Source organism: Podarcis bocagei (assembly GCF_964188305.1).
Source record: "Podarcis bocagei genome assembly, chromosome: 4".
Taxonomy (NCBI): domain Eukaryota; kingdom Metazoa; phylum Chordata; class Lepidosauria; order Squamata; family Lacertidae; genus Podarcis; species Podarcis bocagei.
Window position 1 is genome coordinate 52,807,368 of NC_138128.1, and position 12,528 is coordinate 52,819,895.

General features: G+C 40.0%; 1 protein-coding gene across 33 annotated transcripts in view; it reads right to left on the reverse strand.

Annotated features, from left to right (window-relative positions):
• ABLIM1 (actin binding LIM protein 1) overlaps positions 1–12,528 on the reverse strand; it is a 208,286-nt gene that overhangs the window by 84,279 nt on the left and 111,479 nt on the right. For all 33 annotated transcript variants that reach the window (XM_081192939.1, XM_081192950.1, XM_081192946.1 and 30 more), the window contains 2 exons: positions 4,072–4,255; positions 2,775–2,884 (listed from right to left, as the gene is read on the reverse strand). In XM_081192939.1, coding sequence (XP_081049065.1) covers positions 2,775–2,884; positions 4,072–4,178 — 217 coding nt within the window. In that variant the 5' untranslated portion in view covers positions 4,179–4,255. The remainder of the gene's footprint in view (positions 1–2,774; positions 2,885–4,071; positions 4,256–12,528) is intronic.

Below are 12,528 nucleotides of genomic sequence, written 5' to 3' on the forward strand. Positions count from 1 at the left end.
TAACATGTTATTATATCTGACGAGTAGAGATCATAGTTCCAAACCATTACAATTCCCTTGGCTCTGGCCTCACAATGAAGTAACTCTGCAGTTACTGTAATCCGTTACCTATAACCTTGGCATTTTCTGTATAAATGGCATTAAATTTTCAGGTTCCGGACTGCTTTCCATGGACATCAGACCTGCTACCTTTGAGGCAAACTGAACAAAGGATCTTCATTTTAGAAGCAACCAACGAAAGGGTGACAAGTCCCCTCACCCTTCCGGTGCTGTGGTGTTGCAGGACAGCAGAGGTTCCACTAAGGCCCCAATGCGGGTACCCCATCCAGATAGATGGCGGGGGCTCTCCCCTGCCATTGTGTCATCTCCAGCCTAAGTCCTGCACATGGGATTATTCAATTATTCAAGGTTCCCACTCAAGAGACGACCCTATGTACATAAAGATGTTTCCTCCAGTGTCCTTGCTCTCTATGCAATCATTAATTGCATAGTTGTGAGCACCTGAAAACTGCTCCTGTTTTGTCACTCCTAGGGCACTCCAAGATCTCCCCTCCCTGCAGAATGTTCCTTAGGTGTATCAATTTGCAGCGCCTCAGAGACCTTTTGAAGGCTTTTGAGCCAATGTTTCTATGTTCCATACTGGACAGGTTTCAAAAGTTGTCACTTTCAGAGTACTGTACTCCCAAGATTCAATGGATTGTCTCTTGTCAGTTTCCGTACTGAATCCTTCCTGTCAGAAACCGATGGAAGGAAAGGATTTCCATTCAATAGCTCACTTGCTCCTTTTTTTCATCCATTCCTCTGAATTCGAAATTAATGAATTAGAAACTAATGGGGGTGCATTTATTTTACCTTCAATCTGATTATATCACTGAGTTCTGAATGATAGAGTTGTGTTTATTGAGAGATTTAACACACATAGCCCTTGTATGAAAATAAACTCACTTTCTCTTTCATCACAGCTAAAATATTCAACTACCTATGCTTTTAAAAAGGAAAGACAAACGCCCAATATTATCACCATAAACATACAACAGAAATTTCACTGGAAGATACAATAATCATCTTTAATCTAAAATCTACAATTAGGGCAATTGAAATTTTTTTTTGCATCCTTCTTTCTCTACCTATAAGCTTTCTTGCTAATCTACTTAACAGCAAGTAACTAAGTAACAGAGACACATCCTATAAAAGAGATTTACTTCTGAACAGGGCTACATTACAAAACATGACTTCAAAAGGAGAGGGAAGATTGATGAGGCTTGCAGCTTTGGAATGAAGCGGAAGATCTGGAATATTTTGCACTAATTAAAATTCACCTGTCAGAGCAGGAGAGTAGGAACCATCACATGAGAGAAGAGACGTGGAAGACAAATGTTTGCCAGCTACCATTTTTCTGAAGTTTGCTTTTTAAACTCTACTCAACTTCATTTTCTAGCAGAATTAGCATCTGGTGTTCTTAGCAAAACTTGGCATTAACATTATCTTATACTTTGCTTCGACAATAACAACAGATGACCACCAGAATTTTTACCTGTATAGTATAATCTCTCTCTCTCTCTCTCTCTCTCTCTCTCTCTCTCTCTCTCTCTCTCTCTCAACAAATGTACTCACATACTTCTTTGGATGATGGGATTGCTGGTTTACTTTGCCACTATATCTCTTAACATAATCATCACAAAATTGTTTCTTCTTTATAAACTACTGTCAACAGTTATTTACAATTTAATTCCTAAGCTGATATTAAAAAAAGGTGCAACTGCTGAAATTGTGAAGTTCTTATTTAAAAATTTAGAATCTGATTTTGAGGATCTTTTGGCATTCCTAAACTAGCAAACCAACTAGCCACAACTCATATATCTACTGCATATAACACTACAATAGGGTTATTATTTGTCAATTTCGCAACTGTAAAAATCTGGAATTTCATTCAGACCTTGAAAATGCCCCACAGTAGCTACCAAGAGGTGAGAAACAAGTGATCAGCCATCACTACCAGTAACTGCCAGCAGTACTGAGAGATTTTAAAAACCTCAAGTGGCAATTCAGGATGGCTGAAATGTTTGTACTTAGAAAACAGAAAAGAGCTAATCCTTTCCTGTAATGTTTTACTCTTTTTCCAATCAGTCCAAGTATTGACATGACCAAAATATCAGGAGATACAAGTAATTATTATAAAACACTTGTAGAGAGTGTCTAGTTGATGTACTCCAAAAGCTGAGCGTTACCAGAGGTCATGGCTTTGGGGAAAGGGAAGGGGAAACACATGGTGTACAGCAAATCAAATTAAATATTGTATTAGATACAAATTTTCCATCACAATAAGGGAACTATGAGATCAAATGTTATGTTACCACTGTCTAGACTTTAGGTCATTTTCAGCTTTCTAAAATTCTTTTTATACGTAGCAATTACTTGAAACATTGCAAATTCACTTTCACTTTTTTCTTTTAATGGGAATCGCAGCACTTACACCAACAGGGCAAAATTAGGTTGTATATTCTCTGGAGCATCTACTATCAAAAGCACTAGGGACTAGAATGCATTTTGAGAGAAAAGACATGTCATGGGATCAGCTCAAGAGACTAATTCACAAAATACCTTCTCCATGCATGGTTAAAAATGTAGTGCTCAGATTTCCAGAATGCAGAACTGAGCAGCCCCAGAAACAAATCAGCACTGCTCAGGTTAGACTGAACAAATGGTACAAAATAGAGAGGAGACTATCCAAGAGTTCAATTTTGTAGTTTAGGAAAAGATTACAGAGTACTTACTGCTGGAACTGGAGAGTTCTTTTGGGCTGGATGACATAGGCTGAGCACACATTTGACAGAGACAGTCTCTTCCATTAAAGGTAACCCGGTCTCCTGGTGGGAAAGGACGTCTGGAGAACGAAAGAACAGAAGGATTTTAATTCAAGGTTATCTGTGGAGTTTCATTCTTTCAGTCTCTTTCTCATCTCTCTTCAGCCGCTGCCTTTGGTGCAAATCAATATCTCGCAGGAATGTGGGCCAAAAATGTTCAAAATGCAACACTGGCAAAGCCAGGCACTTGGAGAAAATCCAAAAGACTAAATGCACCTCCACTGGAAGAGAAGCAGATGTTAGATGAGACTGACTGATAGTTTCGCTTCAAAAAAAGATATCACAGGAACAGTATGAAGAGGTTGTTCTTTTAAAAGTCTAGCATACATGAAGCTTTTCATTTGGGAAATAGGGCCAATGGACTTTCTATGCTCATGCAAAAATCAACCACTTAGCAGTCTTTTGCATTCTGGACATCCAGCTTCTTTTAAATAAGTTAAGATAGCTTAGTTGGTTAGATCATGGTGCTGATAATGCCAAGGTTGCAGGTTCAATCCCCGTAAGGGACAGGTGCATATTCCTGCATTGAAGGGGGTTGGACGAGATGGTCCTCAGGGTCCCTTCCAACTCTATGATTCTATTATTCTAAGTGCTGATCAGATGGCTCATGCTCAGCAACTTGTGTGCTCAACCAGCCCCCATAGTTTGAGCAATTTCTAATCTTCTCAACAGTCACAGAGTAGTGTAGGTCCCCTGGGAACAGCACTGAACTACAACCTTTCACATAAGAAGGAAAAGCTTACAGCACCAAGTATTCCCAGGCAGCCTTCCAATCAAGTACTAACCAGGAATGATTCTCGCTTAGTTTCCAAGCTCCAATGTACTCAGAATTACATTCACACTTAACCCTTCACAGTACAGTAACTGGAAAATAGCTTTTATGAATTATAATTGTCTTCCAAGCCAGGAGTAGAAAGATGATATTGTTGCTGTTATTGTTTAATAATAATAATAATAATAATAATAATAATAATAATAATAATAATAATTTGGTTCTGTGTTACTCAGATTCAGGGGCAAATATTGGTGAGGGCAAAGAGAGCATTTTCAGCAGGAAAATAGTATTAGGGAAAAGGTTACCCCTCCCCCCACTATTTACCATTTATATAATATTTTATCATGTATGTAATTTTTAATATGCATCTCTTACTTTGCATTGGTACTGTCTGCAGTCCTGAAGTGGTTTATCTAACACCAGATGACTTACTTGCATACAGTGCACGCAAAGCAGTTAGGATGATAGGTCTTCCCAAGAGCAGTTACAACTTCTCCTTCCACAAACTCCCCACAGCCATTGCATCGGGTCCCGTACATTCGCTGGTAATCCACAGTACAAAGGTAATCTCCATTCTTAATGAAAAAGCCACCTTGAGCTAAGTCGCACCCGCACACTGTAAAGGAAAAACAGCAACAGCAACCAATCAAACAAGAACAACAATCAATACAACATCAAGGAGTTGAAAAGTGCATTTGTTCATGAGTGGCTAGTGGAACAGAATATTATGAGGGATGTACTGCGATGCCAGTGGCAGCCCACACAGGAACGCGATATGGCTTTGGAGGCACCACTCAGCCGTGGTGCAAGCAGAGGCTTGGAGTCACCTGTAAATCCCAGTGCCTATCTATTGCAGTGGGGGATTCGTGTTATATTATTACATATTATATTATAATATAAGATTAGTTTATAAAAGCAGAAATCACTACAAATTCAAACTGCAACTGTCAGTTCTCCCCCACCCCAATCTTAATTTTAGTGAAGATAAGGCCACACAAAACTCACCCTTGTTGTTTGCAAAACTGATTTCAAGCATATGAGAAAGTAGGCCCAGTGCTAATTAATTCAGTGGTTTTTTAACAATTCAGTTCTTCAGGGATCACCCAGTTAGCTACTACTCATATAGAACTTTTAATATACAAACTACTTCATTATCAATATCTCATTCACTCATTAAAATTATTTTTAATGTGAGTTCTCACCACTTTACAGAATCAGAGAACCAGTTAGTCTATGCCCAATCCAGAAATTCAAATCCAAGGCTCCACAATGTATCCATGTCTAATACTACTCGTCCCTTTTGCAGAATTCCATATTTTACCCTCCCTCTGTTTTACCAAAGTTATCCTACCAAAGTATTGAGTTCTTAACATCTGTCAGCACATTTATATTAACAACTCTAAAATCCAGTGAGGAAGTAGCTACAATTACTCTCCTGATTTGAAAGAGGAACGAGCTGACAGCTAAGGACAAGTCATTGTTTCCTCCTTGTCACCTAACACTATTCCCCTCACTACACTCTATATCCTCTCAGTAGGTAATACAAATTGCTATATCTTGTTGAAAGATGGAGGCATCTGGCTTGCCATGTCTGAAATGAGAATGCTGGACTAGATGAACCTTGTCATGTTTTCTTATGAGTTGGGAGCTTAGCTTCACAAATGAGCTAATGCACTAGTGCTTCCCGTTTCAAGAGATCATCTCTATGAGGCTCTCACCAGGATGACTTCAGTAGCCTCCTTCACAGTATTTCATTGTAACTCAAAGCTACTTTACAATCATGACACTGTCACCTCCAGTTACAAGATGCTCTGGAATAAGGCTGGTCTTGTTGGCTTAAAGAATATACACAAAAAACAACCAAGTATATACAGCATACCCCATTATGCTTGACATATTGGGCAACATATTTCCCCACAGATTAGCATATACCACCATCGTTTTATAAAGGGAGTCTGCATACTAACCAATCTGCTAAAGAATACTCTGCATCTGAACAACTTATGCAACCTTAATCACTATTTCATGGCCATATTGTAAGCAATAAATAATTTGTTTTTAATAAGCCTATATGTATTATTATTCAAATACAATTCAAAATTGGGGGGCGGGCAGGTGTAGGGGACTCCCTGGTCCTGAATAGGGTAACTGTGCCCCTGAAGGATCAGGTGCGCAGCCTGGGAGTCATTTTGGACTCACAGCTGTCCATGGAGGTGCAGGTCAATTCTGTGTCCAGGGCAGCTGTCTACCAGCTCCACCTGGTACGCCGGCTGAGACCCTACCTGCCCGCAGACTGTCTCGCCAGAGTGGTGCATGCTCGGGTTATCTCACACTTGGACTACTGCAATGCGCTCTGTGTGGGGCTACTTTTGAAGGTGACCTGGAAACTACAACTAATCCAGAATACGGCAGCTAAACTGGTGTCTGGGAGTGGCTGCCGGGACCATATAACGGCGGTCCTAAAGGATCTTCATTGGCTCCCAGTGTGTTCCCAGGCACAATTCAAAGTGTTGGTGCTGACATTTAAAGCCCTAAATGGCCTTGGCCCAGTATACTTGAAGGAGCGTCTCCTCCCCCATCGTTCAGCCCAGACACTGAGGTCCTCCTCTGAGGGTCTTCTGCTTATTCCCTCACTGCGAGAAGTGAGGTTACAGGGAACTAGGAAGATGGCCTTCTCAGTAGTGGCACCCTCCCTGTAGAACACCCTCCCTACTGATGTCAAAAAAATAAACAACTATCTGACCTTTAGAAGACATCTGAAGGGAGCCCCTTATTGGGAAGTTTTGAATGTTTGATGTTATAGTTATATGCTGTGAGCTGCCCAGAGTAGCTGGGGAAACCCAGCCAGATGGGTTGTTGTCGTTGTTGTTGTTAACAGGATCCCAAATCAGTTTTAAATGCTCAGTTTGCCAACATTGCATAATGAAAAATTAGTAATGGTCAAAGGTTTCAACCATTTTACACAAGAGTTAGATTTTCCTGTTTCCCAAAATACTCTGCTTAATATCCAGAAAAACAAACCATGCAAACCCCTTCCCAAAAAAGCAATCCAAGTACATAGGGTTTTATTAAAGTCCATGTACATGGGAAATATCCCAATATTGCATTAAATGAATGAGGAAAATAAGACTGTTATGGTCATGATATCACAATTAGCAAACAGTATGGTTTGACAAACCAAACCATATAGAACAAAGTAGTACTGGGTATATCATAAGACAAATGCATCTCAGGTCATTACATGGTAACAAAATAATCTGATTATTCATTAATAATCAGGCAATCCTTGGCTCCTTCAGGAGGAAGGCTGGAATATAAATCTAATAACAAATAAAGAGGCTGTATTCACACTGAGCAGGCACACAGGGCACCTCGGCACAGTCTTGCACACTAGAGTGAAATGTACTCCCTTTCTATTTAAATGATAGTAATCATTTATAAATGTGAAACTGTACATATAAATTAACGTGTGTAAATTTATGAAAAGCTATGACCCCTTTCAGCCTATGTCAGAGTGATACAGTTCTCTTTTTCTTGGGGGAGATGCTTAAGCGGTCAGCCTAGCATCCCTAGAAGTCGGGTGGGGGTGCTCACATAATTTGTGTTCACAAATGGCAAAAGAAACTTGGATTGCCTTCTGTTACTCAGGAAAAGTCTGCCAGTCAGAACTCAAACCTCTGATAAGGACTCGTAATTTCTAATGCCTTAACCGCTAATAAAAGCTCACATTGCTAAAAATGGATATGATACTACACTCCCTAAATTAATGGAAATATATAGAATGCCTTCTCCTCCTTTGGCTTACGCATAGCTAGGAACCCACTGTGGAGAGATCACTGCTCCAGGTTATAAAGGGAGTTAGAGTAAGGACAGAAGATGAAAGCAGTCCAAATTTAGAGCCTTCCCAGGGATGGCAAATCCTCATTAAATGCACTTGCGAGTCGCATGTTCTCAGAGAGGGGATTGAAAGGTACAGTCCGAGAACTTTCCCCAGCAGTACGCTGTTATAAATTTGGATACCAAATCCAAATTTATAACAGCGGGCTGGCATAACACACAGATGAATCCGATTTCTTCCTACTCCTTTCTGCAGGCTAGAACTGGATTTTAATAGCCGTGCCCCACATTCAATTCACACAGAGTACAGAGGAGGAATAGCTTTATTAACAGAGCAGAGAAGCAGCAGCAATTTCTAAGTGTGTGTCCCATTTAAGGGACTTTAGGGCTGGCTGGTGTTACTTTCAAAACAATTAGCTTTTCAGCAGTCTTATGCAGTTTTCCTAAACAGAAAACACTGGTCACTTCCTCCATCAGAGCTCCCCCCCCCCTGCAGAAAAGCTCAGCACTTTCCCCCTCTGGCATTTGAAGCTGTCAGGATTTGTTAATAAGTATGGATGACAACTCAGCCACATGCACTACAAAACAGTACATCCATCTTCCTTTCTTTCTCTTGCCTTTTTGGTATCCATCCAAGATAATCAGCACTAATAACTTAGGCCATTTTAAATGTTGTTTCGATGTTAACTTGGCCATGCATCGTTTACACAATGTAATATATAATGTCTGAAAGCCCAGTCAATTAGCAAATAACTATTAAAAAACTTGTGGGCAGGCTTTGACCATCTGCATGAATATGTCACATGGACAGAACACTGAAGTCATGAAATGCGATCCTAGAAGACAGTGGGAAAAGTAATACCGTGGTACCTCTGTTTACAAACTTAATTCGTTCCGGAGGTCCGTTCTTAACCTGAAACTGTTCTTAACCTGAGGTACTACTTTAGCTAATGGGGCCTCCCTTTGCGCCGCCACCACATGATTTCTGTTCTCATCCTGGGGCAAAGTTCTTAACCCGAGGTACTACTCCCAGGTTAGCGGAGTCTGTAACCCAAAGTGTTAGTAACCCAAGGTGTTAGTAACCCGAGGTACCACTGTGATTCCATGCGTGATTCCAGGACTATTAGGTATCTTGCTTATGAAGAACTCGATGTTAATACTTTTTGTAGCAACTCCTAGTAAGACCAATATGGAACTGAATTGTATATATGATCAATAACCAACTGAAATGGTTTTCACATTTAGGCAGCATGCAATAGTTTCTAATGGTGCTATGCACACTCCAGGGCACAGATGTAGAAATAGAGATGGCAATGGCAGCTTGGGTTTTATGGACAAGAAAAAAGTGAAGTGTGATAGGAGATCCCCCAAGACTTTATTTGATGAAAGAAGCAAAAGATTATATATGTGAGCCATATTTGCAATACTTTCTGAACAAAGCATCATTTCAAGTGCAAACTTACACTTCATAAAGGAACATATTCTGATCACAGTTCTCTTTTCTTTTCTTTTTTGCCTATAATAAGGTTGAAAATAACTAAGGTGGTTTGTCAGGTACCTTTTGTGTGTTCACTTCCCTCCCACTTGTCTTAGGATGAGTTTGAATATCATCTTGTCATGATTCATTTGAGGTGATCCTACTTCTGATGATGGAGCATTCATTCACTAGAGTGCTCTTCAAAATCACTCCTGAGATGAAAATCACAACTTAGCCTTGGCGTCTACAGATGCCTGAGTTATGGTAATGCTGCTATGCCTTTGGAATTCTCTGCATAGGGCTTGATTTGTGAATAGGCATAAGGGTAAGTCTTGTGTGGCATAGCTTGGCATCCCAGAAACAGTGGCAGAAAAAAATATATAATATTAGAAGCTGCTCCCAGATGAACCCTCACAAACCCCCACTGCTTGGGATGGGAGGAGAGGAATCCATTTGGGTCACATTATAACCTGAACCTACCAAACTTGCACTGCCTAAAATAGTATATGATCTAAGATGTAACCTTTGAAAATCACCCTTTTCTGAATTTTCCAATGCAGTTCTCCAATCAAAAGAAACGTGGGCAAAAGTTCATAGATTATGGGAAAGAATACATAGCAATGGCTATATTTGTGAAAATAGCATGCAAAAATGCACATTAGATAAAAACTGCTTGCAAAAATGTGTACAGTAGGCAAAACTACACACACAAAAATATTTATTAAGAAAAATTCACATTAAGATGCTGACAATATTTGTGAGGACATTTTTTTAAAATGCAAACTGCTGCAACGAAATGACCAAAATGAAACAGCCAAGTTGACAGACTCACCCATCCTTACCCATTGCAGGAATTTTGTAATACAATACCATACCATACCAGATCAACAGGAACCTCGTATTATCTTTCATACTGAGAACAAGGAGAGTCCAATGAGAAGACAGCAACCTCATATGACATGAGTGAATGACTGAACAATTTTGCCAACACCAAATGTTTTTAACATTTTGCCAACACCAACAGCAGTAACTAACAAGGCAGATAAATCACACACACCCCACCCCAATGCTGCTATAGCAGGTGACTTTTACTCCGAGATAGACAAGTTAGATCCAGTAGGGTAAGTACAGCTGCACTTGTCATTCCTGTACAAACATGGGATTCAACCACATTTCTTCCACTCTACACAACTGTGCAGTAGCAATCATTATGTCAACACGTATTTCCCTCAAGATTTAAAGAAGCTCTTCAGTGCATTTTTACAAGAGGCTATCTCCATCATATTAGTGGTTGGTGTCAGTTTTCATCTTTTTTACTATCTCAACTGTACCTTTCATGTCAAACAGAAGGAGTCAAGACAGACAAGGGTCTACAATCAATTGTTACAAAAGAAAGCACAGTTCATTTAATTAATTTCATTACAATACAGCTTGGAGGGTGTGTGTGTCATTCTACTGCAGTTCCCCCACACCCAGGTCTAACAGTTAATCAAGAGTGAAAGCAGTTACACATCATTCTTGCTTGATGAAGCTAATATCAGTACATACTCTTTAGGCAGGCATCCAGACTTATTACCAAGAATGTATATCACACTATCAAAAACTATACAAGAACAGGTAGCATGTCTGGCAGGACTTTTCTTCTCCCGAATGGACAAAAGAAATTCCACCATTATATTATTAGAACCGCTTCCCTAGAAAAGACATTGTGAGGCACTTAAGGATAGCTCTGGAAAGCAGCAAAGTCAAACATTTGTGAAGGCCCCAGGAACAGGAAAGGGCTTACAACAACAGCAGCAGCAGAATCACTGAATCAAACTCTTAAGATGGCAGCCTTAGAGAACTTTTGGAGAAAAACACAGAAAGGGGTCTGTGATCATTCAAGTCTTCCTTCACAAATGAGCACTGGTTAAAGCCCATGAGTTTTGGTCCTGTTCACCTCCTCCTCCTTCCTCCTCCTCCTCCTCCTCCTCCTCCTCCAGTACTGTATAAGAAAGTCAACAAAGCATTCTTCTCCAGACACTTTGTTTCTGTTCTGGATGGAGAAAGAGAAGAGACAGAGGTGCCTCTTATGGATCAATAGCTGGTTAAATCAGAGCAAGCAGAAGGCAGAAGTAATTCACTGACCTCAGAAGGAAGAGTGTGCCAACCTGTTGGGATAACTCTGTCATTTCTCTGCAGTTTTGAACTCCTTGCCTTGGGACTTTTTGAGGGCTTCTTAACCTTGGACCAGTTTCTAGCCTCAGATTTCCTGTCATTTAGCCCAAGAGCTGCTGGGACTAATTACCTGTTGCTGATCCTGTATCTCTTTTCTGCCTGAAGACAGATTTCTTCCTTACTGTCAAGGAAGAGCCTCTGTGATTGTGGACTGGACAGGAGCCAGGACATAACTAGATGTGTGGTTGCATTCAACATGACATGCCTACTGATTTTTAAAATATCAGCCAGACATGGAAGAGTGATCAAGATTGGGACCATGATGCACAATCCACTTAGGCTTGCAATTCCTCCTGCCCATGATGAGCACCAACCAGTATACCAATCTGCACCTTATTATCTATGGAGAACAAGAGCCGCCTTAAGTATTCAAGTGAATCAAAACATAATAAATAAATAAAAGAAACCTATTTGAAATAGAAATGCTGCTATCAATCTCAAAATTTAATTTGTTTTCCAGAGACCTCAGGTACTTCTGCTGGGAACCAAGGTCCTTTCTGAGTTCACCAAATGCCTGAATTACTATCAAAAAATAATCTTATCTACACCTTTGTGGGGGGGAAACCATGCTGATTCACACTGGAACAAGAGAAGAAGAAAAATAATGTAGAAGGCACCAGAATGAAAAGGGGGGGAAAGCATGGAACCTCAAAATTTTGGTATCTTCAACATAAAGCCTTCATATAAAGTCATTTTACTGTCCTCATATTCCTGATTTGAGTCTCTCTTCTTTTTTGAGGCCCTCTGCAATCTAATTGGAGTCTGCAGCAAATACAGGTAACTCAGCATCCATCATCCTGCTAATGTTGAATTCACTTGCAAGACATGACCCTGTAGAATGTGCTAATGTCAGCACATTGCACACAGACCCCCAATTAGGTTATATTTGGTTCAGAGAGACAGAAGTAACTAACCTTAACTGTGATTTTCTCACTGTCTATGACATTAGAAACAAGAAAAGCTAACATCTTAAAGTCTATCACGGGAGTACTTTAGCTACTGTAGGTAAATTTATACACTGAATAACTTTTATTATAACATCTACTTTTGTACAGGAAAAAATATTAAAGTTGCACATAAGATTGTCACACATGTCTGTTTTGCTACATATGCTTAGTTCTTTCCTCCCAGTGCTTCTCAGCTGCAGTTACGGTCAGACACAGCAAATCTAAAGAAGATTTCATGCCTCTTCCTACACAGAACTGTTTTCCATGTTAGAAACAGTTCAATATGAAGCACCTCTTTGCTTGACTGGTTTGTAACTGAGCTCTTATACAAGGGACAATTGCATATTCTTCACAAATGTGTGTAACTGAGACCTGTTGCTGTGCTTTGTTTTTAAAGGAGAAGCTACCTTG